The 27293-nt window shown below is 45.9% G+C and overlaps 1 protein-coding gene across 1 annotated transcript in view; it reads right to left on the bottom strand.

Moving 5' to 3' along the window:
* SMG6 (SMG6 nonsense mediated mRNA decay factor) overlaps nucleotides 1–27293 on the bottom strand; it is a 223765-nt gene that overhangs the window by 100544 nt on the left and 95928 nt on the right. Inside the window, exons 10-12 of the mRNA XM_077749661.1 lie at nucleotides 23973–24089; nucleotides 22202–22370; nucleotides 10296–10497 (exon numbers count right to left, since the gene is read on the bottom strand). Coding sequence (XP_077605787.1) covers nucleotides 10296–10497; nucleotides 22202–22370; nucleotides 23973–24089 — 488 coding nt within the window. The remainder of the gene's footprint in view (nucleotides 1–10295; nucleotides 10498–22201; nucleotides 22371–23972; nucleotides 24090–27293) is intronic.

The following is a 27293-nucleotide window of genomic DNA, read 5'->3' as shown; positions in this document are numbered from 1 at the left end:
TATATAGATATGGAATTGATTTTTTTTTAAATTGTTTGTTTACAGAGTGTGTACACATGTGCACATGAGCAGGGGAGGCAGAAAGAGACAGAGAGAAAGAATCCCAAGTAGGCTCCATGCTGACAGCATAGAGCCTCATGCGAGGCTTGATCTCAGGGACCATGAGATCACAACTGGAGCCAAAATCAAGAGCTGGACGCTTAACTGAGTGAGCCACTCAGGTGCTGTTGAAATTGATTTTTGTATACTGACTTTATATCAAACAACTCTGCTAAATTTACTTATTAATTCTATCAATTTATCCTTATTTTCTTTCAGATTTTCTAAGTATATATTACATTATTTGCACAATAAGACAGCTTACTTTTTCCCTTCCTAACCATCTTTTTTTTTTTTTTTTTTTTAATGTTTTATTTATTTCTAGGAGAGAGAGAGACAGCGTGAGCAGGGGAGGGTCAGAGAGAGAGGGAGTCACAGACTATGAAACAGGCTCCAGGCTCTGAGCTGGCAGTCAGCACAGAGCCCGACGCGGGGCTCGAACCCACGAACCGCGAGATCATGACCTAAGCGAAAGTCGGACGCTTAACCGACTAAGCCACCCAGGTGCCCCCCAACCATCTTTTTAACACCTTCCTTTTCTTGTCTTCCTGTACTTGCTAGGACCTCCAACATAAACTGAGGCGGAACTGATAATTACTACCCTTTTGTTGTTCTATTTCTTGACCTGCTTGGTGGTTATACAGTTCTTCACTTTGTGACCAATCTTTTGTTTAATGTACTTCCACATGTACATTTCATAATTAAAAAGGTTAAAAAAGAAAAAGAAAGTAGCAGGAGATAAGAAATAGCCTGGCAAAATTCTCCAGTATGGAAGGGTAGGTTAGTTTCCTATTGCTGCAATATAATATATTACTTGACACTTCTAAAGGTCAGAGAGCCTAACATCAAGGTGTTCACAGGGTGTGGTCAGTTTTGCCAGTCGACAGCATGTTGACAGTGTTTGTTCTGGAGGCTCTGTGGGAGAATATGCTTTCCTGCCTTTTCCGGCATCTAGATCCACTTGCATTCCTTGGCTCATGGTACCTCCCCCCATGCTCAAGGCCAACGGTATACTATCTCCAAATCCCTCTCTCTGAGACCTCGAGGTTCCACCATCGTATCTCCTTTTTCTGACTCTTAACACTCTTGCCTCTTTTATTTTTTTTTTTAATTTTTTAATTTTTATTTATTTCTAGGAGAGAGAGACAGCGTTAGCAGGGGAGGATCAGAGAGAGAGGGAGTCACAGACTCTGAAACAGGCTCCAGGCTCTGAGCTGGCAGTCAGCACAGAGCCCGACGCGGGGCCCGAACCCACGAACCGCGAGATCATGACCTAAGTGAAAGTCGGACGCTTAACCGACTAAGCCACCCAGGCGCCCCATTCTCTTGCCTCTTTTAAAGGATCCTAATGATTACATTAATCAACCTGGGAAACCTAGGATCGTCTTCCCATTCCAAGATCCTTACTTAATCACATCTGCAAAGACACTGTTGTCTTGTACAGTAACATTTAACAGGTTTAAGGAATTAAGACGTGGACCATCTTTAAGGGGCCTTTATTCTATCTACCACAAAGTGTGAGGACATGGGGGCAGAGGCAGAGTACCACTTGGAAGCTTTGTCACCACTACAATCAGTACCACTCACAATCAGCAGTTCAGACAGGCCCAAGGTAAACTACCATACTAAACAGGAAGTGACCAGAGAATAGAATCTCTTCTTGACATGGTTGGCTACAGCCCCAGGGAGGAAGTCAGAAACTGCCGTATCATTTACGTGAAACAGAGAAACTAGCTCTGGTGTAGTAGCTCCACTGTATACAGAATAGAAAATGTAGAAAATAAATTCATTTGTTAAGATTGCATACCACCTGACCTCCTCCCCACTCTCTTCACCACAGTGACTTGGTAATACAAACTTCTATCAACTAGCGGTAGACTTGAGAAGGAGATTCTAAAGAATATTCGTAGACAAAGAAGGAATCCCATAAGAATCTACATAACCTATTTTGGGGCAAATGCCAGACCGAAAGAAACCTTTCTGTGTTCAAAGAAATATAAATGGCCAGAATCAGACTGCAGAAATCCAAGTTGGGGCCTATGAAAAGAGTCTACAACATAAAAAAGGGAGAGCATAGCACACAAAGAGACAGAGAAACAAAGCACAGTTTGTGGGAGGAAATTTCAAATGAAGAAAAAGACATTCTTACATCTGATTTTTAAAACCATGGGCACTGTGAAGTATGATAAAAGAAAAACGACAAAATAAAGGCAGATAAAAGGGACGTGGAGAAAAGGCAGGCAAAAATATAAACGTTATAGGATAAGACAGGGAAATAACGTAAGAGAACATACAATGCAACAGCAGCCTTAAAAACCGAATTAGAAACAGTGAAACGTAGAATCAGCGTTATAAAATCCAAATCGTGGTGTCTGGGTGGCTCAGTTGGTTAAGTGTCCAACTTCGGCTCAGGTCATGACCTTGCGGTTTGTGGGTTCGAGCCCCATGTCAGACTCTGTGCTGACAGCTCAGAACCTGGAACCTGCTTCTACTTCTATGTCTCCCTCTCTTTCTGCCCCTCCCTGCTTGTGCTGTCTCTCTCTGTCTCAAAAATAAATACTAAAAAAATTTTTTTAAAAAATCCAAATCAATTACAGAAAGGATAAACTTGGGAAGCTCTTCAGAGATGCAGAGGAAAAGCAAAATGAGATTAAAATGATGACAGAAAAAGAGATGCAGAAGACAATGAAGAAAAGAATAGAATAAACAGAACATTAGCAAACAAGGACATAAACGAAAGCTTTCCTAATCCAAAGATGGAACCAGATCTGCTTATTAAAAGGCTTGTTTTGGGGGCACCTGGGTGGCTCAGGTGGTTAAGCGTCCGACTCTTGATATCAGCTCAGGTCATGACCTCACGGTTGTGAGCCTGAGGCCCACCTGAGGCTCCCATGCTGAGCATGAAGCCTGCTTGGGATTCTCGCTCTCCCTCTCTTCCTGCCCCTCCCCCGCTTACACATGCTCTCTCTCCCTAAAAATAAAAAAATAAACTTAAAAAAATAAATAAAAAGGTAAATATGAAATTGTTAACAACAGTTATCTCTGGAGTCTAGTCTTTGACTTTAAATATTTTTGTTTCTTTTGCATAAATATGTGTATTACATAAATGTGATTTTTATAAAAGTCACCTTAATTTTTAAAAAGCATCCATGTCATCTTTGACGAAAATATTCCTCAGCGTTGCTTGCATTTGAATAACATATGAATTGGGGCACCTGGGTGGTTCAGCTGGATAGGTATCTAACTTCAGCTCCCGCATCAGGCTCTGTGCTGACAGCTCAGAGCCTTAAGTCTGCTTCAGATTCTGTGTCTCCCCCTCTCTCTCTGCCCTTCCCCTGCTCACATGCTGTCTCTCTGTCAAAAATAAATAAACATTTAAAAAAAAAGAATAACAGATGTATCAAAGAACATAGTAAAAATGGGAAAGGCATAGAGTAAAAGGACGGATGGTGAGCACTGGAAACACTTCATATAAAATTAATTCTCAATAATTATTACAAATTTAGAAACAAAATCCAATTGTGTGAAAAATAAAACACGTATTTGTAAGCAGTCCTACTTTCGACATCTTACATATGGGTCAATAGTTTTGGCTTTTTAAAAAATTCCTTATGTTGATACTTTGAAAATAGAGGATCAAGTATGCTTTTCAATAAATTAGTGACTTGTGGCACTTAAAATAAATATTTTCCAGACAACCAAATGACAAAAGGCAGTATTTCTCCCAAAACTATATATATGTATGTGTACACATGTATATACATGGGCATGCACACGCACACACACAAAGAGTATACAAAAAACATTAAAAAAGAACAAAGCATATACCGTACAGTCCCAATTTTATGAAAAGAAAAGAGTAAGTATAGACATATAAGCACAAGGGGGAAAAGACTGGAAGGATATAAACTAAACTATTAACACTGTTTAATTTTAGGTGGTAGTTTGCAGGTGATTTTTATTCTCTTGGGCTTTTCTATATTTTCCATTTAAAACATTTTGGGGTAATTATGTATACAACAAACATCACTCCAAAAATGTCGTTTAACAAATAAACAAGAAGACAAGAGCCAAAAGCTGGACAATTTAAGCCCCATCTTTGATCTCAACAATCTGTTTTATGAATGATGAAGTTTCCTAGGCTCCTACATCCAGAAAGAAAGCAAAGATGCCTGTAAGAACAAATGAGATGTGACACGAAACTTAAAACACTGATTTTATAATGTGACTTACAATAATTCATTCCCCAGTTGAGCCAGAGTGGCTCCAGTGGTAGCCTGTTGAAAAGTTCTTCGCTTAGTTCTTGGTCAGACAACAGGGGGAGGGAGACAAAGAGGACCACAAAGCTTAATCTACCTGGGGATGCTAGAGTCAGCACTGCTTACATCTATTTATGACATAAGTGCACCGGTACCATTAACTAACTAGAACTTAGGAAAGCTCTTTAGAGGCTAAGGAAAGACAGGGCCTGTTGCTAAATAGATCCTTGTTAGTATTACCCAGAGCTATATAGTCAGTCACATACATGTATTTTGAAGATGATAATTAAGCTTTTTTTACGTTAAGACACAATATGAACTCAACATCTTTCTCCTAAAACAGTTTCCTTTTTATCATTTCTCCAATCTGCATATAGGGTTATTGGGGTTTCAATAAGAAAATGCATGTGAACAGCTCAGCATGGTGCCTTAGTGCCTGCAAGAACTTAACTTCATTACTATTACAGTTTACTTACTTTTCCAATTACTTATGCACTGTAATGTGGCAGAAAGGACACATTTTGTTTTGCTTCCTTTCAGGATGGCTATTTTTTACTCCTTTTAACCACAAGTTATTACAGAAAATTTCATACATACACAAAAGTAGAATACTATAATGAACTCAATTGCATCCATTATTCAGATTTAATAATCAATATCTGGCCTCTTTTTTTTCATTTATACTTCTATCTACAAATCATTTATTTATTTATTTATTTGTTTATTTGTTTATTTATTTAAGAGAGAGAAGGGGGGGAGAGAGGGAGGGAGAGAGAGAGAAAGAGAGAGAGAGAGAGAAAGAATCTTAAGCAGGCTCTTTGATCAGCAAGGAGCCTGATACAAGGCTCGGTCCCATGATCCTAGGATCATGACCTGAGCTGTAATCAATAGTCAGACACTCAACCAAGTCACCCAGGTGCTCCTATCCACAAATTATTTTGAAGCAAATCCTAGACATCAAATCATTCATTAGAGCATGAGGGTTTCTTTTTGTTTTAATTTCTTTTCATTTTTCTTTTTTTTAAAGTTTACTTATTTATTTTGAGAGGGAGGGCCATCAGTGTCAGTCAGAAGACACCATCAGTGTGGAGCCCAAACTCACAAACCATGAGATTATGACCTGAGTTGAAATCAAGAGTCAGATGCTTAACTTACTAAGCCACCCAGGCACCTCTTTAAATTAAATTTCTTTTTCTTGGAGCACTTGGGTGGCTCAGTCAGTTAGGCATCCGACTTCGGCTCAGGTCATGATCTCACTGTTTGTGAGTTCGAGCCCTGCATCGGGATGGCAGCTCAGAGCTTGAGGCCTGCTTCAGATTCTGTGTCTCCCTCTCTCTCTGCTCTTCCATTGCTCACTCTGTGTCTCTCTGTCTCTCAAAAATAAATAAACATTTAAAAAAATTAGAAAAAAAATTTTTCTTAAGTAAGCCCCTATGCCCAACGTGGGATTTAAACTCATGACCTTGAGATCAAGAGTCTCATCCTCTACCAACTGAGCAGGCACCCTGTAGAACATGAGGTTTTAAAGCCTTATAGAAAAGGAAGGGCTCTAATCCTACACTACTTTACTAGCTCCATGACCTTGGATAAATGTATTACATAGCCTTCTGAATTTAGATGCCTATCAGCCACACAAGTGATCTAAGATCACTTTCTTTGCCCACCATGGTTGGCTCTAGTTGGTTTCAATATCTGTGATGTTTCTCTCAAAATGTAACCACCTCTACTCTACTGCTTTTACCCTCATCTGTACTGTTTAGTGTACTGCTGGATAACCCCACTATTGGTCTTCTTACCTCTTGCTCATCCAACACCCACGTTCTTTACCTTTTTTTAATGGCTGAATACTGAATATATCCTGCAAGATGTTCAATAAATCAAAAAAGATTAAGGGTGAAGAAAGCTTGGGAAACACTGTAAAGGCTATTCTCACAGTGTACACTATATCACAAGCTCCAATAAGTCTTGCGGTATTAGATTCTGTCCATTACTTTACCATAACTTAAATGATCATGAAACTCTTTTTCTTTTACCTAACAACTAAGAACCTATAAAACTAGAGTTTCATAGAACATGCTTAGGAAATACAATGATACTTTAATGCTAAATCAGCGCTCCTGAAGCAATGCCTTCACTGGAATGCTACCAGCTCAACAAAATTTCAAGAGTTCCTCCTTAATTACAAGGTTCAAATTAGCTCATGCTGCTTCCTCATGTCTTCGTACATGCCACAAACTGCCTCCCAAACTAGGATGTTTGCCTTACAAGTCTGGATCTCTCTTGTTGTATGTGCAAGACGGTGTAATACAGACATGCTCAGTAAGTGTCTGTTGACTGGGCATCAACACAGGACCAAACATGTGACCAATCTGGACCAGTAACAAAATGGCATATGTTGCTGCTACTGACAAGTCCTTGAGATGTTTTATGTTTCTTAGTATTGACCACGAGAAGCTGAGGAAAATCTCTTTTTAAAGTTTCTAAAGGGTCAAATTTCTTAAAGATTCTCTCTGACATCCATATACTAATATTCTAGGTCAGCCATGGAGATGACTCGTATGCATTTATCATCATTTTTCACTCTTCTCTTGAGCCTCAGTCAACTCTTTTAAAAAAATCAAAAGGGGTAATACCTATTTGGCAGGCTTGTTGTGAAAACTTCATGAAATACTGTATAGAAGTACCTAGTCCGGGGACCAATACATGCTAGATATCCAAGAATTATTATTTTTCACTGCAATGGAGAACACGGCAGAGTAAAAGGTAAAAAAAGAAAAGGAAGGGAATATCTTATATAAAGTAGCTAGGGAAGACCCCTCTAACAAGGTGACATTTAGAAGGGAGTGGAAGAACCACACAGCTCTCTCGGGACAGAGTGTTACAGGCTAAGAGGAAAGCAAGTGCAAAGACCCTTAGACATGAGGGCTTGGCTTGTGTGAGGAACAGCAAGGACGCCAACATGACTAGAGCATATCGGTCAGGAGGAGAGCAGTGGGAGCTGAGGTCAGAGTTAAGGGGGATGGAGTTGGTCTCAGATCATTGAAAGTGTTGCAGGATGTTGTTAAAGCGTTGGCTTTTACTCTCAGTGAGAGCAGCAGCCAACAGAACGTTTTAAACAAAGAAGTGACATGATCTTACTGATGTTTAAAAAAGATCTTTCCAGTTGTGGTGCTGAAAACAGACTGGGAAGCAGGAGGAAGGAAGAATGAGAAATCAGTCAGAAGGCATTGCAATGAGTTGACCTAGATTGTGGTAGTAAGAAAGAGTTGTTTCTGCATTTATTCTGAAGGTAAAGAAGACATGAACTGCTGATGAATCAGATACGGAGGTGTGAGAAAAAAGACAGTAGTCCAAGAATTTTGACACAAGCTACCCCCAAATCAAAGCTGCCACTTACCAAGATGAGAAGAATAAAGACAGACCAGATTTAGGGGAGGGTATGGATTTGGAGATGTTATGTTTGACATACCTATTTCACAGTCCTTGAGGTGGGGACTACCTTAGTTTCGAGCTGCCATGAGCTGCAGCTACCCTGGGGTAGCCTGTGAGGCCACCACTACAGGCTGAGGGCATGGACTGCTAGTTCTGTGGTCTTCTCTGACCAGATCATATACTTATTATATGCTGCATTATATCATATGCTGTATCATATACTGGGAGAGTTGATGAGAACCCAGGGGTTAGGATGGCTGCAGCTGATTAGCTGGCTCCTTGATCTGCACCAAAAGACAGCTAACCCAACAGCTGACTCCACAAAGTACCCTCCAGAGTCCAGCTCACCTTGTGATCCCAGAAGAACAGTACTAGGATCCTTGGGCACAAGCCACGCTTACCCAGTTTCTCTTCTAACTGATCATCTTCCACAAAATGTAAACACTGTGTTAGCTGTCCTCAGTCTCACATACTACAACTCCCCATCATTACCCCCTTCTGAAACCGGAAGAGCAGGATTTCACTCCAACTTTTCATTGGAAAAGCAGAAAATGGGTATTCTTCTTGGGAGAGAGAAGCTCCTACATTCCCAAGATCCCTATCAGTCACTCAACGCATCCAAGGTATGAGTTTTTGATCAGTCAATACATTTAACCAAAGGGAATCTATGCAAAAATTCTGCTATAAGGAACCACGTCACTGTTACAGTAGTGCAGAAATTGAGAATAGTCCCTTGGTTCAATAGAGCAAAGACTGGTTAAAGAAATCTTGGCATATCTGGGTGCCTGGGTGGCTCAGTTGGTTAAGCATCTGACTTCGGCTCAGGTCATGATCTCACGGTTCGTGGGTTCGAGCCCTGTATTGGGTTCTGTGCTGACAGCTCAGAACCTGGAGCCTGTTTCAGATTCTGTGTCTCCCTCTCTCTCTGCCTCTCCCCCACTCGTGCTCTGTCTCTCTCTGTCTCAAAAATAAAACAAAAAAAATTTAAAAAGGAATCTTGGCATATAAAGGAATACTAAGTGATCATCAAAAATGACTCATATAAGAATACATTTAAAATTATTAAGTGAAAAAAACAGATTACTGGGCTGCCTAGGTGGCTCAGCCAGTTAGGCATCTGACTTTGGCTCAAGTCATGATCTCACAGCTTGTGAGTTCCAGCCCCGAGTCGAGCTCTGTGCTGACAGCTCAGAGCCTGGAGCTTGCTTCCGATTCTTTGTCTCCCCCTTACTCTGTCTCTCCCCCATTTGCACGCCATCTCTCTCTCTCTCTCAAAAATAAAAAAACATTAAAAAAAAAAAGAAAAAATTAGATTACAAAGAGTATGTATAATGACCCCTAGTTCTGTACAAAAAAAGTATGTGTGTGTACACCAGAAGTTAAATATGATTATGATGAGCAAAAATAACAGTGATGTTACAACTGGGTAAAAGGACTGCAGATAAATTTTCCTTTCTTTTTATTTATTTATTTACTTGTCCACAATGAACATATATCCTTTCCTACTAAGCACATGTTTAAACATTTTAAATATTCAATATAGCAATAGTTTATATTCAATACAATATCTCTCATATTCTCAGTTTACGGCCGGGATTTAGTTTTTACTGTCTGACATTTTCTGAGAAAACACTTACCTATGTCTCTATACTTCATCTAGGTCAGAAGGCTTCCACCTAAGAAGCCACTTGAGGACTCCACCCCAAGGGCCTCCCCCCCAGGGCATGTGATGAGGTCAGACACAGGGTTCCCTGGCCCAGCACAGGAAACTGTGCTCCCAGGGCGTGCGGGTGCTACTCCCCCAGCCTGGCCACTGCTGTGTAGGGATGCGCGGCAGAGCCGACTGCCCTACTCTCCACACCTGGCCAAAGACCCAACTGTTAAGCTGAGACTAAGAGTTCCACAAGTCCCCACCAGGGCAACAGGCACAACGCTTTGTTTTCTATAAACAGACCAGAAAAAAGTTCAGGTTAAAACACAGTCTTCAGAGGAAGAAAAATAGAAACCAGGCAGCGGGGAATGCTTCATATTCCTAAAAGCTTTTTTTGTAAGTTAACACATGGTGTCTGCTTCTCTCTAGTCACCTATTTATCACTCTCCTCCTTAGAGAAGGGAAAAAGCCCTGGCTGTTTTCCTAGTGCAGAGTTTTGTGGCTGGGGGGAAGGAGGAGAGGGGGGAGGAAGGAGGGTGCTTTAAGCATGATGCAAACCATTTGGAGCCGAGTGAGAGCACTGCCAACACAAGCTGCACTATTTAAACAAGTGAGGAAATGATCGTATATACAACATGCCAGCGAGCACACACACACACCAAAGGAAGTCGAGAGGGCTTTTTTTTCAGGACACAGAGCTGGATGTCAGCGGCTAAAAGGTCGATATTTTCCCTTAACACCCTTCTCAATGACTTAATCATGTTCCGTTTGCACAGAAAACTTCCCAAGAATAAAAAAGTCTGGAGAATTAAGAGGAGGGGTGAATGGGGAGGGATGTTTGGCCTGGGGCTGACCTTATCCGAGGTTTTCTCCACGTAGCAGGGGTCCTGAGGGGCAGCCAGCAAGGGGACAAAGCCCGAGAGAAGCCGATCCTCTTCCAGGATAAGAAGGGTGAGGTCATCGTCCGGGTCCTTGTACAGTGGCACCTCAGACTGATTCACCGCAGTCAATATGTTACAGAAATCAGCCAGCATCGACCACACATCCATAGCAACCCTGTGAGAAATAAGGTAAGAAAAGAAGAACAGCTCTAAAGAGGGACCAGTTAAAGTATTTTAAGCACTTCTGAGAACGGAGGTACTGGTGGCAAATGCTGTCTATGGCTGGCATCTGCCAGGAAATCTTACCCAAAAAGCTAGGGTACAAAATTGCATCCATGGCAGCAATCTGGCGGGCAAGTGTCCATCTATGGAGAATTAGAGAATCAGTTGCCTAATGCAGGTCCTGTCACCTTTCCAGACAGTGTGCCTGAGACACTTACTCAAACACTCTAGACACCCAGGGCCTGAGGCAGCTCCCAGAATTCCCCCACTTCTGTCCAGCCAAGTATATGCCACAAGACAGTAACAGGAGCGCCAATCTCCCCTCCTCCCATACAGCCAGAGGGGCCAGTCACACCATGGAAAGAGTCATGTGGGTTTCCCCCCATAAGCTTTAGAAATCTCTTCCTCTAAATAAGCAGGAAAACAAACAAGCAAACAAAAACACAAATAGGTGAATAGGGATTAAGAGTACACTTATCTTGATGAGAGCAGAGTAATGTATACAACTGTTGAATCACTATATTGTATACCTGAAACTAATATAACACTGTATCATAATTATACTGGAATTCAACACACACACACACACACACACACACACACACACACACACACACACCAACAAAAACCTCATTCCTGGCCCACCAACAGCATCCCAGGACAGTAAAGCTTCCCAAGAATCTCAGCAGATGAACCAGTATCAGTGCTGTCTTGGCCATCCCACACCCCCTCCACCTCTCCCTCATTTGTGGAAGGTTAGACACAGGATGACCAACCATTCTCTCTGCCTGGGACTGTCCCAGTTTTCACACCCTGTGGATGCTAAGTTGTACTTCAAAAGGAGTGAGTTGCATAGGAGAATTACAAAGAGAAGCTTTACAATTAGGGTCAAGAGGTGGAGTGGCAAGAGGCAAGAAGCAAAGAGAGCTACGAATGAGCTACATCCTGGAATCTTCCCAGAGGAGTTACTGCGCATGAGCCAAATCTGCTAGGGAGGGGCCTCAGCCTTAAGCAATTTGTTTCTCCTGTAGACTAGGAGCCTTTGGGAGATGGCAGAAAAGAGGGCATGCAAGGGACATGCCACTGAAGGTGATGCTGGGGGAGAAAGTGGAGTAGGGTGTGGGGACTCCCTGACTGACTCCAGGTGGAAGGAGCCTGCACTGGTTTATTTACTGTAATCACTGCACTAGGAAAAGGCAATGAAATGAAACATCTTGTTTTCAAGAGTGTCCTGGGAACCAGGCGGAACACAGCCCCATTAATCACACAACAGCACATAATCAACACACGTGTACTGCAGAAGTAACTTGCTTCACAGGCTTTGCCCAGGAAAAAGAACATGTTTGGGAAGAATCACAGGAGGGACAAGAGTTTTCTAAAGCCTTCTCTCTGCACAGACACCGACAACCAGACTCATTCACAAAGCTCCATCTTTTGGCTCAGCTGAGTTTGGCTGTCAGAAATGTTTAAATATGGAAAAAAATAAACAGTTGCAACACGTTTCTGTGCAGAGATCTGCCTGAGCCCCTTTGTGATGTAATGGGAAACGCGGCATTGAGGCTACCAGCTGTAGAATAAACAGAACTTGGAGGGTTAAAAGGAACTGAACTCTCCACGACCCCATCTGCAGAGAAGAAAATAATAAGAGGAATGATGCACTGCCCCACAGCTCTGATAGTTTATCCTCCAGTCCCGGCTGCAGAGACAAGCACCGGATGTGATAGGGCTGCTCAGGGCCGCCTCCGAGGTTAGCGCTGCCCATGGGAGACGCACAGGGAGGCTCTTCCAGCTCCCCACTTCCTCCCCCAGTGCCCTGCTGGCCACTTGAGCCCACTGCCTGAGTCCAATCCCACAGCGCTCGTGAGCTCTGGCCAACAGGCACTGCTCGGCTGCAGAGCAGCAATTTGGAAAATAAACAGGAAAGACGACAGTGAGAAGGAAGAAGGTGAAAAGTCTCCCAGCTGAATTCTTGGCTTGGGGGCCTTGGTTGGTGCTGTGCAGGTCAAGGACCTGACTGCTTCAGGACGTAGTTGAGGGTGGGGAGGTGTGGGCAGCAGCATCCCCAGTTGGGGAGAGGCAGCAGAAAATTACCCACGGCTGCCACAGTGGGAGGCCCCACATCCCTCTCTCATCCTCCCACCCCTACCATCTTGGATCCAAGACGAAGAAATATGTGGTACCATGTGGTTCTCATTACCATGCTCCCCTGTCCCCTAAGGCTCAGATAAACCAAAACTGACTCCTCCCAGAGACTGCTGGCCATCACTAGGGACCCCTGCCCACAGCTGCCTTTTGCCCATTACCACCCACCTTGTGCCAAGACCTTAAGGCTCACTGCAAAAACGAAGTAGAGGAGAGTTCCTACCCCAGTGCGGGTTTGTAAGATAGCAGCTGGTGCCAAAAGACATAGGAAGTGTCCTGAGTTCCCAACTCAGAACGAAAAAGGGGCCCAAGGGCCATGCTAGACTAAGCAGAACCAAGGGAATACACAAAATGCTTCAATGAAAGGTCATTTCTGTCCCAATCCTTTCAGACTGGTCTTGTGTTTGGACTCTGATTCTGAGTAGCTGCTTTCTTCTGGTATCTCAGCGGGATTGCCCGAGATCACTTCACATTTCATCACCGGTTATCTCCTCTCTCACTGTCATACATGGACATAAACACACTGACCAGGCACACATGCACCGTATGGTGACTCTCCACAGAGGGAGGGGAAGGGGAGTGGCAGGAAACTAGTTCTAAAAGAAAGAAGTACTTAGAAAAACTAGGTGAGATTCCTGAACTCAAAAGCTAAGGCATCTGCAGAAGGATGAGGTAATTCCTGGAACCTGGGCATCGTCACTTCAGCTTACCCTCAACTAGGCCTCCAGGCTGAGAGGTCAATTCTGTGGGTGAACATAGGGTTTCCTGTCCCAATAGAAGGGGAAAAGCTTAGCGATTTCCTGCTCTAGCTCCTTGTCCCCAATTAGGAGTGCCTCTCAGCCTTCACCCCTTGGGTTCTAAGGGTTCGAGGTTCACCTTGGGCCAAGGAGCCCAAAGTCAAACTCTGGTGGCTAAGAGGGGCTTTTCCCTAATCTTCTAGAAACACTGGGGAAATGACTCTCCAAAAGGTTTTTCAGACAATCTCAAATAACCTTTGGCTCTAAATAGACCCTCTAGAATGCTATGAGCCTGGGCAAGTGGCTCTGGCTCGTTCTTGTCCCAACTCATACTTTGGGGAAGCTCCCAGAGCCCACAAAATCCCACGAAAGTTAGGATGCGTCTTTACCAAGCAGACACAAAGCAGTCAGAGAATATGAAACTGTGTCCAACGAGTCCATTTACGGCTCTCAGAATGGTGACAAGGGAACCTCTCAAGCAGCTGTAAAATGATTAGTGAGCAAGGATCAGCAGTTGCTGGGTGACCCACTGGCCCCACCCCACAGAAACACCACACACCAGGAAAGCAGACCCCTGGCTGGAGTCTGAACACCAGATCCTAGGTTGGGACAGACCAGCAGTGGCTAGTTAGAGGTATGTACTCAGGACCAAGGCTCACTCACTTCCCTACAGACATGCATTTACTTACTCCACCAGGAAAGGAAAAAAATAAGAGTTAATTTACTTTTTATTGCCTCAGAATTCCAAAGTTTAATGTAGCTGTCAGTTTGAGTGCAGTGCAGCTGCTGGCCGATACAATGCAGCCCAGGCCAGCCCAGGTGACTGGGGAAACACATTTCACAGAAATGAACCAACACACACTCATGGCTGGTTGTTTGGGGGATACTGACTTGGGGAATCAGATTAACCCTTCAGGCTGGAGTTGTTTCTGCATACAGCCCTAGGAAAGCAGCTTCAGTCCAAAGAACTGAGAAGCCTTGGTGTCAGACAGACTAATAGGTTTCTGTGTTCCTGTGCTTTTGGAGTTTTCTCACACAAGGGGTTATTCAACACCAGAAAGGTTAAGGTGTGTGATAGGTGAGCAAGTTATACCACAATGTATCTCCCTCCTAGAACTCAGAAAGAAAGGCAGATCTGCCAGCTTTATAGGGAAGAGGTCAGGTAAGAACTTTTTTGCAAGTTCCATCCGGGGCGGGGCCAAGGGAGGGAGACAGTTTGGAGAGTGGAGTGCTAAGGTCCAACCAGGGCTCAGGCCATCCTTCTGGCAAGTCTAAGGAGGACGGAGCCCTCACACACCCCTTCATATTTTTACTGGGGAAACAGGCTGACTGGTGATTAATATCAAGTACAATGACCCCATGTTACAAGTCTGTAGGGGCCTGTGGAGGTGGCCATTTCCTGTGTAATACCAGCTTGTTTAAACACTAACATTCAAACTCCACAGCTGCAGAACAAACCCGGAAAGAGTTGAGTGAGAAGAAGCCCTGCATTGTGTTTCAGAGCTATGGAAGATCAGAGTTGTAGTACAGATGGGAAACAAGTTGGGTCTTTTGGTTTTTGGGATGAAGAGCTCTGGAAATGTAGCCAAGGTGGCACAGAAACTAGACACAAGAACGCTGAAAAAGACAAAGCCCATGGACTACAGAGACAAAAGGCCACAACAGGAGAAATGCTCTTAAGATATGCAACATGCACCTTTAAAAACTTGTTTGCCTATGGATCATTATATTCCAGCCCACAACTCTCCACATGGGGTTCAATGGCCAACATGAGACCATTGTAGCCCCGAGGACTTCCCACCCGACTGGAGAAAACTGCAGGCGGTTAGCAGCTAATAGCAGAAATGGGCCTGAATGAATCCAACAGGATTGGCAGAGTCAAAAGAATAGAACCTGGGCTTAAATAGCATTGGAAGCCCCTAAAAGCGGAGATGTCATGCCAATTCTGTTTTCAGTGGGCTGAGGATCTGGTCTGGTATCAATGCTAAGTAGCTCAAAAGGCTCAGGGATGAGGTGGAGGTGAGGGTGGTGGGAATCTTTGCAGCTCTCTGAGATTAGGAACTACAGTGTATTTTCCAGATGCCACCACGATATGAAGAGGAGACAAGGTGTCAGAGATCACTGTTTTAGAAGTTAAGACATGGGCAGCAGGATATCATCCTCCAAGAATAACAGCTGTTTATTAGGTGACCACTAAAGAGAAGACTCAGTAAAAGATAATCCCTTCTGCCTTTCTACTTTATACAAACAAGTCAACTTGGGCCCCTGGGAGAGTGTCCAACTTAAACGAATTTTGCCCAACAGGGCAAATTTAATTCTGAAGTCCAGTCACCATGCACTACTCCACGAAGAATATAAACTTCTTCATGTTCTAAGCAGTGCAGCTGGAGCCCTATGGCCAACGACAGGTCACAGTAACCTCATTCCAGGCTTTCTCAAGCACCTCTACTGTGCCTCCCTCAACCTCTATCTAGGTCAGTGCCTTATTTGATTGCAGTTTTCCCAAGCTACGTTCAACATGTATAGCCTCTGTTGTATCACTATGGTGTGTTAAACCCATCAGCACTGTGTGTTTGGGAAAGAGCAGCCCCTGAGGGACCTCAACATCTCCACGGCATGAGTGGAGCCCTCAGTGGCCTCCCTGGTGCGGATTCTCACGGTTCCTGCCTCTCTAAGTTTTTAGCTGTAACCACTCCAACACGTCTTCTTAGTTTAGCACACACTGGACCCAAATAACCTCAGCCCCGAGCTGGAAAGTACTCTCCCTGGGGTCAGTTGCTGTACCCTGTTGGGGTCAGACTGGAGCCTTAGGCCAACACCCCTTCCTCTCACAAGTCCTGTGAGAGGAGTTGGGAGGGGACAGAGGCTCCTGTCGTGGGAGAGATCACGTGTGCCTCACACTCAGCACTTGGAGGAAGAGGAACCCCCTGGTGCCAGGCTGTAGTGCTGACGCCCCAATCCGGAGCCAAGGAGACTGGGTGGGGAGCCAGGGTAGCAAAGGGGCTTCCCACAGTCACCACCACTTCCTTCAGGGAAGTGCTGATGGACTATTACTTAGTGACCTCCTAAAATGCCCTTTTGGGAAGACGTATTAAGCGTCCTTGAAGGGGTGCCGATTAGACTTGGGATTAGTTCTTATTTCAGACCTGCCCTGTCAGGGTGAGTGAACTAGCTGTTTTTTAACTCAAGAATTTCTATCTCATCTACAGGGTCAACACACGTAGGCTCCCTGAGGAAATGAGCTTACTGCATACTCCGTACACATCCCTACATCTCCCTATGTGACAGGACTCACAGGGCTCCCTACAAGCCTTTTCCAGCATGCTCTGTAGACTATACAAGACAAGCCATGGAAAGTAGCAAGTCCAGGAATTTCTGGAGGTTTTTTTTTCTTTTTTTTAACAGTACTCCAATCCAACAGTGTGATAAATGCATTGGAGCTACAATTAGGAAGATATATAGCATCAGAATGCGAAGGTCTGGGCAGCCTGGTGAAACGCGGGCTCTCCAGAGCCCCAGCTATGTTTCCCATTATGTAACCCTGGTCATGGGCAGACAGCCAGACTCCAAATGAAAAAGAGACTCTGGCTTGGCACTGGTTCTATTTTCCTATCCTCATTCGGGGTCAGCGCAGTGTCATACAGCTGCAGAGAAAGCTCTGGGGATTAAACCTGGGAAAGCCTCCAAGACCAGGACCTGGGTTCAAGTACCAGCTGAAAGCAATAAACCAACTGCCACAGCTGGGCTAGGTTTGGATGTTCTCAAAGTCCCCTGACTCTTTCACTTACTGAGAACTAGAGATCAAGATGAGGGAAGATTTGGCTTCAGCAGAGACTATGAAATGAGGTAGGCTGTCCCGCTGCCCTAGCTTGCCAAAGGTCTTGGGGTGTGAGGGGTCACTATGCTTAGGCTCGTGAAAGCCTGTTGCTCTGCTCCTCTCCATCACCTGACAGTCATGGCTTACTTCGTGCTCACGTGGTAAAGTGGGGAGCAGCTACCCCCCACCCCTGCTAATGAGAGGCCTAGTGCAGAAACCACGTTCCCCACTCCTCCCCCACACCCCACAAGTAGATGGTCCCTTCAAACACTGTGGTCTGTTCTAAATAGACCAAACCACACTACACTGTCTTTTACAGCAACGCAAGGCAACTTTCCACACTCTGCTACAATCCTCTACACCAAAATCTCTTGGGATATAAAGCCATTCTATCACAACTCCTAACAGGTACAAATGGGAAGTCAACCTACCCACATGCTGACTCCAACACACATACCTACTAGTGCCACTGTGTGAGAAGACACAAGTGGCCCTGAAATCTTGCCCTTATCACTCTGCAGTGTCGTCACCATCCTATGTGTTCCATATGTGCTAGGAGGCTACTGCCAAGGGAAAGTAGATTTGAGTGGAAAAAAGAGGAATATGGGCAAAGGAGACTAATGATGAGCTTTGGAATTCCCCTAAGAAAGCTTTGGTATGATTCTCGATTCTCTAACCGTACAAGGAAGAAAGGTAAGGGAAAGACAGACAGGGAGGGAACAAAGGGAGCTAGATTAATTAAGGGTTCAAGTAGGTTAGGGAGACAATCTGGGAATGAGGGTTTCTGGAGGAGAGGTAAATTGAAACATAGGCTATCTGATCACCTTATGTTAGGATCAAGGATGGATCTGTCTTTGCAGAGAACAAATGCAGGCAAAAACCAAAGAAAACATGCAAAGGAGAGGTGTCAGGTAGAAACCATTTCCTTCCTAGTCTCTTGAGAGCATTCCTAAAATCTCCAAAATGAAGATCAGCACACAGACCTTAAGAGTGTCACGGGGATTACTGTTCTGACATCTGCAGAACTATCTGGAGTGTGTTATTCCCTATGGCCTTAAAAGAAAAGGCTCCAGAGTATGAAAGATCAGTGAACATAAGAGAACCACCATACCGTGCCAATCTCTCCACCACAGTACTTACTCAGTGAGCGTTAGGCAGCTATAAGAGAAACCGGAAAGGAGGGAAGTAAATTCTCATTCCACTTTTCCAGCACCTGACAGCTATGAGGTGGGACTACCTTCGGCGGTGGGCAGGCCAGGTTTGCTCTGTCCAACAGAGGCCCCAGTCCTCAAACCACCATGCCTTGTGGCCAGGCCCCAAGACAGCAGAGCTCCTCCTTTACACTTATACTTGCATTCCAGAGACAACCAGCTACTAATCCTGATGGCAGAGAGAGTGCAGAGGGGACTCTGTTCTCTTACCACACTGGCTGCTCCAGCCTAGACTGGTGGTGCCCATTGCTACAGGAACTTATTTACTAGGCAATCAGATTCAATATATTATTTGGTCAAATTTGCCCCCCCTGTGAAGAACGGTCTAAAAAGAAAAAGCAAATCTGTTCAAGTGTCCCAACCGCCTCTGCCTCTCCGTGGCCTTGGAGGTGAAGCCTAGCTGGGGACGGCTGTAGCTTGGACCACGTGCCCAGCTGCAGATTGAGCCCTTGCCCAAAGATGGGCAGCAGCTTGCATATGCCGGCAACGGGCCATTTGCTACAGCATCCAAAGAGAAAACATACTCGGCACCTCAAGCAAATGAGGCCCAGCACTTCCTGCGTGAGCTTTCTATTTCCTCAGCTAAACAAAAGCCAAAGGGAATGGGAGAGGGAGGAGGGATAAAGGGAGACGGGTCACAGAAGAGCATTAACAGGACGGATGGCCAGGATATGGATAAACAGGGGCTGGGTGGACCATATCTAAGGGACCTGTGGTTGCGAGGTGAGGTGACCCAGGGAAGGTGCAAGCTCCAGGGACAGATGGTCTGCTTCCCCATCTCCCAAGAGGAAGGGAGGAACACTCTGTGACCCCTGTACATGCTCAGAAGCAGTGGCTTCAGACACTTGGAGAGCTGAGCCCTTCCTTGTCAGTTTCTTTCCAAAACTGCAAAGTGCCTAGTCGGCATTATAGATTAATGGCCTGAAAAGTCTGAAGCTGTATATGTTAACTCTTTAGGGAACACTGCTGAGAAACAGCTGCTTCTGGCCAGCAGATCAGTCCATTCCTTTGTGTGGTCCCAGGTGCCCAACTCAGGGCTCAACCCTGGCTCAGTAGGCCTCCGCCTGGGGTGCATTCTGGGAATGTAGGAAGGTTCACAGGAGAATGCAGAGAACTACCCGATGCTGTGTGCATCACCCACAGTTCCAGAGCTGGAGCTGGAAGGGAACTGGGGAGAGAGGGCCTGATAGTTCAGGGGTGCTTTCTGGCATGAGGAACAGGGAAGAAATTTGAGGAAGAAAAGGGGGGAAAGAGAGACAGTCCACATAGAAAGGTCAATAACTACTGGCCAGAAACCTCTGCTGCAGCCTTCCCTCTGTGGGTCACCCATGAGCCTAGGGGACTGATGTGGGCAGCCCCAGCCCAGAGAAGCACCACTCCCCACTCCCAGCAGTGCCATCGGCAGTGGCCTCGATCTCCATACTCTAGCCTCCAGTATGCACCCCTCCCAGAGAAGGGCAGTGGAGAAGAACGATGGCGTGCTGGCTAAGGATGTGCGCTCCCAAACACACACCCTCTCCCAGCGCCGCACCCCGGGCTGAGTATGCTGCACCTGCCAGAGACCACAAGACAGAGCACAAGGCAGGGGGGCGAGAGAAAGAGAGAGGAAAAGGAGAGATAGGCAGAGGTAGAGACAGGAAGAGAGGAACAGAAAGGGGGTGGGAGAGAGATGGACAATTAACAGAGCTGACCAGAAATGGGCACCAAAATGCACACACACCAAGAAACTACTGTGCAAATGTGAACGCACAAAGTGACACTAACACAAGAAAACAATGGGAACATAGATACAGACCAAGAGCCGGCAAACTTTCTGTAAAGGGCTAGAGTAAACATTTTAGGCTTTGCAGACCGTAATGCCTCTGCTGTAAGTCCCAGCTCTGCTGTTGCAGTGTGAAGGCGCCCATCAACAAAGTATACACAAACAAGCATGGCTGCGTTCCAGTGCAACTTCATGGACACGGAGATTTGACTTTCCTAATAATTTTCACAAGTCATGAAATAGTATTCTTTTTTTTTTTTTCCCCAGCCACTTAAAAATGTAAACCAGGGGCGCCTGGGTGGCTTAGTTGGTTAAGCGTCCGACTTTCGCTTAGGTCATGATCTCGCGGTTCGTGGGTTCGAGCCCCGCGTCGGGCTCTGTGCTGACTGCCAGCTCAGAGCCTGGAGCCTGTTTCAGTCTGTGACTCCCTCTCTCTCTGACCCTCCCCTGCTCATGCTGTCTCTCTCTCTCCTAGAAATAAATAAAAACATTAAAAAAAAAAATGTAAACCATTCTTAGCTCATGGGCCATAGTTTGCTGACCCCTGATACAGACGCACACAAACACCAGAGGCAGATAAACGGAGGCAAGCAGGCAGGAACAAGCCAAGACAAGCAGAGACAGGCAGGTAACAGGTGAAGCAGGCAGGGAGACACAGGCGAGGCAGGTAGATACAGGCAGACCCACATACACAGAAATTTGCATTCTGACAAACAGATGCAGACCAACACCCAGAGACACGGTCATGGACAAGCACAGACACAGACACACACAGTCTTGAACACAGATATTCAGGCACATATACACACACTCCCATGGCACACAGTCACACACACAGAGACATGGACAGGACTACAGCACACATGAACCGACATGGACCTAGAATCAGAGAGAGACACAGACAGACATGGAGATGGACAGGGACACACACTGAAACAGACCCTTCATGGAGACACATGAGCCCTGCAAAGAGACCCCTACACCCAAGAATAGACAGACACACAGACACAGATACAGACACAGCACATAGCAACATACGGACACATACATGGACAGACATGGACAGGTACACCAAAGACCCTTAGACAGACCCCTAGACAGACACACACAGACCCCCCCAGAGACACACACACAGACAACCAGAGCCAAAGAGGCACACACAGAGACAGAACCCACACACAGATATGGACGTAAGAAATAGCCATGCATGGTTACACAACTATGTAAATATGATATACCACTGAACTGTATACTTAAAAATGGTTAAGATGACAAATTTTGTTACATACATGTTTTACCACAATTTTTAAAAAGAAGGAAAGAAGTCACACAAACAAACAGATCTACACAAACACACCCCAGGCAGACACACACACTCCCTAGACTAACACACCTCACACCGACAAATGTTCTGACAGACAGCACACTGACACCCAGAGACAAGGAGATGGGAAATGATGTGAACGAAAGACGGAGGTGTGTGCAGTCACCCTCCTCTTACATCACAACATGTAAGAGGAAGGCGCAAGCAGCAGCATGAGGAAGACGGCCCAAGCAGCAGCAGGACGCAGCCTGAGGGACACGTGGAGACAACACTAGAAGGGAGAGTAAGAGACAAGGCCTCTCCTCACACCACTGACACATGACCAGACTTGAGAGGCTGCTACAGAGACGGGGGGCATGAACAACATGAAGTGAGAGTGAGAGAGCAAGAGGAAGGACAGCGAACAAAACAGCAAGCTTCACAGTGAGAGAGGAGGACAGACTGAGAGGAAGAGGAACGGACTGGAGAACAAGAGACAACAGCCTAAAGCGTCAGGGGACAAGGATGGTGTTCAAGGAAGGGGAAAAGCACAGCTCAAATGAGGAGGGACGAGAGAAGAAGCAGGCGGCGGATGGGGGGATGACACATGGAGCCTGGGAGGGGAGCCGTGAGGGCACAGGCGGGCCAGGTCAGCAGTGCCGAAGGAACGGACAGGCCGACTCACTGTGAAGGCAGGTCCAGGGACGTGGGTGGAGGGTTCCAGGTATCTGGGTAGCCGAGCATCCAGTCTGACCAGACTTTCACACTGGGGAGCAGTTCCTTCAGGTCCGGGACGAAGGAAGACACCTTGATGTCATCTTGGTCATCCTCGTCCTCAAGAGAGGACAGCTGAGCTGCAGAGGCAAAGGGTGAGAACTGGGCCTAGGTCTGCTGTGGCCCACGAGCGAGGCCTGGGGCGCTGGGACGGCAGCAAGCTCTTAGGGAAGGGAGACCAAGTCCACAGGAAAGCTGGGCCCAGAAGCGGAGGACAAGTGCCAGCACCTAAGAGGATTCTGAAAAGCAGGACAAAGAGAGAACCAGTGCACTGGGTCTGCCCCTGCAGACAGCTGTTTCTGCTCCACCTGTGGCCTGGCTGAAGTCGCCACTCTGGCCGCCAACCCCTCCACCCCGCTTAGGCTTTCCTTCAGCACAGCTCTGACATGGCACCAGAGTTCCTGCCAAAACTGCATAACCTGAACTTGACCATGAGGAAATATCAGAGAAACCCAAACTGTGGGACATTTGAAAAAGTAAGTGGCCTGCACACTTCAAAAATGTCAAGGTCACGAAAAACAAAGAAAGACTGAGAAAGCATTAAAGAAACCATTCGATTCCAGACTGAAGGAAACTAAAATGGACACGACATCTAAACTGCAATGTGTGATCCTGGAGTGGGTCTGAGACCAGAAAATGACTTTTTTTCAGGACACTGATACAAACTCAATACAGTCTGTAGCTTCGAGAACAGTACTATATCATTGTTGGCTTCCTGATTTTGATAACCGCACTGTCATGTAAGGGAATGTCCTTGTAATTCGGAAATATTTAGTCAAGTATTTGGGGGTAAAGGTCTAACATGTCTACAACTTACAATCAAATGGTTCAGGACAAAAATAATAATAAGCATAAATGTTTGCGTGTATACAGAGAGAGAGAGAGAGAGAGAGAGAACTTAAGGCAACTATGGTAAAATGTGAACAAATAGGGAATCTGGGTGAAGTGTATATAAGACTTCTTTGTATTACCCTTGCAACTTTTCTATATATTTGAGACTGCTTCAAAACAAAAAGTTACCCCCAACCCTCCCTGAAAAAAAGCAGCTCCAGGGTCTGGAAGCACCTCCAAAATTGAAGAGGCAGAAGGACAACAGTGGGGTCTCAATACGCACCAATACTGATCCAGGAGCTGAGAGAAAGGGGCAACCTTCAGCCCTACCTTACGTGGCTCGGCAATCAGGCTTAGATTTCTACGGGCAGCCTTAATGGATATGGGGACATCACTTAACACAAGGCTAAAAAGAGCCCCTGCTCTGGTTCAGTGAGTCTCACAAGATGGCTGGTCCACACTGGTTATAGCACTCACCAGTACCAGACAAAGAAGGACATAGAGGTAGAGGAGGGAAACGAAAACATCAATTACGAACAAAAAAGGAAACGCTCTTTGCTGGTTTTCTAAAGTTGCAGGAACCCACAGCAGCTTTAGGTACAGTGAAAATCTTAACTACTAGAGAAAGGGGGGAGGGGATAGTTCCCCCAAGGACAGAGGGCCACGGAGGTACACAGAATGCAAAAGGAGGTGGGACTAGTTACGTGGGCAGAAGGAAGAGGGGGTACGGGGAAGAGGAAGAATCAATAGACGGAAGAGACGCTGAGAAGGCAGCGTAGCATCCTGAGCTTGTCTGGACAGGGCCCAGGTAGGGGAAAGGCCATCTGTCAGGGGGCCCCTCATCTCCTTACCTTTGGCAGACTCCTTAAGTAAGTAGGTGCAGCGCCGCACCAGGAGAGAAAACATGGCCAGGCCCAGCGCTGCTGCTTGCTCCTGGATCACAGAGCGACACTCCTCCGAGAAGCAGTCTGAGGAGAGGCAGATGACACTCCATCAGTGCCTTGGGGGCCAAGGGCTACTCTTTCCTACCTTGCTAGGTGCACATCCTCAGTCACATCACTCAGCTCCCTTTCCTCATCTGAGACTAGGACCGGTAATATTTCCTCTCTCAAAGGCTGGCTGTAAGGCTAAATAAAACCCTGCACATGAAGCACGTACCACAATGGTTGGTGTATGGGTAAGCACTTGATAACCTTATTATAGGACCTCTGTGTAAACTCTGTGTCACCTCCCCAAGGCCAGGTGCCCCAGGGTAGACAGTCTGAGCCAGAGCTGCAGGTCTCTGTGTTTAGTAGGCTACTAATAATCTGAAGCTATAGTAACAAGAGGTCCCATTTAATTAACTCAGTCTGTCTAATGTATAGATAGCAAGACTACAAACATCAATTAAGATCAGAAAAACACAAATTTAAATTATCTTCTTGAATCGCCAAACTCTGGTTCCATCCTTACCTCCTGTTATTCCTCCACTTACAAATAACCTATTTTAACTGAATAAGTTAATTTTACATAGGAAAATGAGCATACAATAAGCACTTAGCCAGCAGTACTTTTTTTTGTCTTTCACAAATTCCTTCCCCTAGGGCTAAAAAATAAATCTGGCTCCCGATACCAGCACCTTCTCCCCCTCGCTTTCTTAGCCTGGTTAACTTCATTCTGGCTGCAGGTCAGCGAAAGGAGCCACCTTTGTGGCGGCCAGAGCCATTCTTCGGCAGAAGTGACATAAACGCTCTCAAACCCCTGTCTGTACCTCCTGCTTGTCAGCAGCCCGCCCTGATAGCCACCTCACCCGGACTTGAAAGGAATCGGTGACAAACAGAAGGCAGCAATCCAACCTGCGGCCTCAGAGGGGGAGACACCCAGTACACACACGAGATGGAATTGGGCCCCACGTCACTTACTCTAGCAGCAACTAATCTGTTAATTCCCTTTGTAATACATGAGAACTCTCCGAATCTCCATGCGTTAAAAGGATAATTAGCCACGTGTTTGATCTCTGTGCCTGCCTGCATTTTAACCTCAGTAGCCAGAGGAAAGCCCTCTTGACTTTTTCCTCATTGACACTAGTCTTGTCAATGGGGCCTAATTGAAGTCTTTACTCCAGGAGATGCTACACAACCACAGTAATTCCAAACCGCCCTGGCCACAGGAGCGAACATGATTGGAGTATACAAAGCCAGCCCCAAACCACTTTAGAGAACCCTGGGAGTGAGAAGGAACAGGCTGCTGCTCCGAAGGCCCCAACATATGAATAGCATCATTGCAGCAAAGTATTCATCTATTGTGGCTTTCCTGCCATCCCTCCAGATGCCCACTGGTCCCAAACGTCACCCTCTAACTTCCCAAGCCAACTGCAGCAGGCGGTAAGCAAGTGGTAAGAGCCCGTGTGATTAGAATAGGTCACCACTCTCATTCTTCTTCTGGTAAGACCCCAAACCTCTGCTAGAGACCAAGATGCAAGCATCCAATAACCAAGGGGCAAGAGTATAGAAATCAGGGAAGGGGAAGATGTGTAAGCCATCCTAAAAAAAAACTTTGCCAACTTCTCCCCTCCACCCCTAACTAGGGGCAGCAGCACTGTCTGTACTGCCCCAGCTGAGCCCAGGCGCTTGTCAAGCACTGCCAGCAGCCTGCCTCTAATGAGCAACAAGGCCAGCCCAGATTGGAGGAGGATGTACAGAACAGAGGAAGCTAGAATAAGAGGAGGCCACATCTTGGTAGCTGACACTGGTATCCCCTTATCAACTGGGCATGTTAGGAAGAAGTTACCTGCACACGGAACATCCTTAAAAGGCATGAATGGAGATGTCTTAGCTCAAAGAGACTGGCATTTTGAGAAGCCCAAGACTACAGTAAGATACTCTCATTAGCCTGGATAAGGTCAAGATGGGCAAAGGGAGATTACTTTCACCAAGCTCATTTCTATTTTTATGACAAATGGCAATCTCAAGCTAGGTTATTTCTCAGAGTGCAAAGTTGGGACTAGGGCTCAAAGTGGGAGAATGAACTGCTTAAAAACAATGACACTTGTGGCCTATGGGGAGTCCAGGTTGGCTCCCTTTTTAAGCTTCCTGCAATAAGGTCTGGGCACCAGGCAGGGTAGCAACAACTGGAACCTCTTTGCTGCAAGTGCAGAAGGGCTTAACTACCTCTCAGAGCAGCAGCTGAAAAGGCACCCTCATGAACACTCTGTTCTTAGCCATGGTTATGGCACCTTAAACCTTCAACTCTTTCCACCTCTCCATAAAGGACCTGTCAGTACTTCCTGCACTGGTCTGGGGGAGGTACAGATCAGTAACCTGTGCTGCTCTGATCAAGCAGGTGGTGGTAGCACAGCTATATGGGGGTCAGAATGCCTGGGGGGTCCGTCAGTCTTATGACCATGTCACAGAGAGCAGCTTGGGGGAGGCCTGCCCTCCTCCATGGCTCCGTGGTACCACAAGCACACACCAAGCATCTACAGTGAGCTGTACCCTGTGCTGGGTATTGTGGAGAACACAGCTACCAATAAAACAGAGGCCCTGCAACCTTAGGATCTTTCAGTTGGGTGAAAAAATTGCTATTTACCTAAGTAACCATGGCACTGCAGACCCAGTGCCTCCAGTGAGAAATGTATTAAGTGTTATGGCATCTTCGGAGATACTCTTTGCCTTACTTAGGCTTTGCAGGCTAGAAGCCCTGAGATGCCACTCCTTGAGAAGTACTCATTCTCATGCAACTGAGTCTTAAGACAGCAGCCGATTCCCAGCACCCACCGATCCAGGGAGAGGGCTATGGAACTGGTCGCAGGCTGACAGATGCCCATACATATCCCCAGAGCTGGGCTGGGCCAGACCGACAAACGATGTGGGGTGGGGAAGGAAAAAGCATTGTTTGCCTTGGTATTTGCCTGGGTTCCTCTGGCTCGGTGTCAGGTAGCAGGAGCCTGACATGAGCTGAGGAACTCATTAACACTGTGAAACAGCCTTTCCCCTTCTTTCCAAAAGCAGGCTTGCTCAAGGGTTTAGGAGGATGGTTTTGGCTAAGCAAGTCAGACGGAAATATTTCTTACCAAGAAAGTCACCTGAGGTCTGAACTTGATTCTGCCCCTTCCCACGTGCTCTCGGATGGGCAGGTGACCACAGCTCCCCCAATTCCTGTGCCCAAATACCTGCTCAGGCAGAAATATTCTT

Source organism: Crocuta crocuta, unplaced genomic scaffold (assembly GCF_008692635.1).
Source record: "Crocuta crocuta isolate KB4526 unplaced genomic scaffold, BGI_CrCroc_1.0 scaffold149, whole genome shotgun sequence".
Lineage (NCBI taxonomy): Eukaryota > Metazoa > Chordata > Mammalia > Carnivora > Hyaenidae > Crocuta > Crocuta crocuta.
Note: the sequence above shows the minus strand (reverse complement) of the source record. Positions and strands in the feature narration are given on the sequence as shown.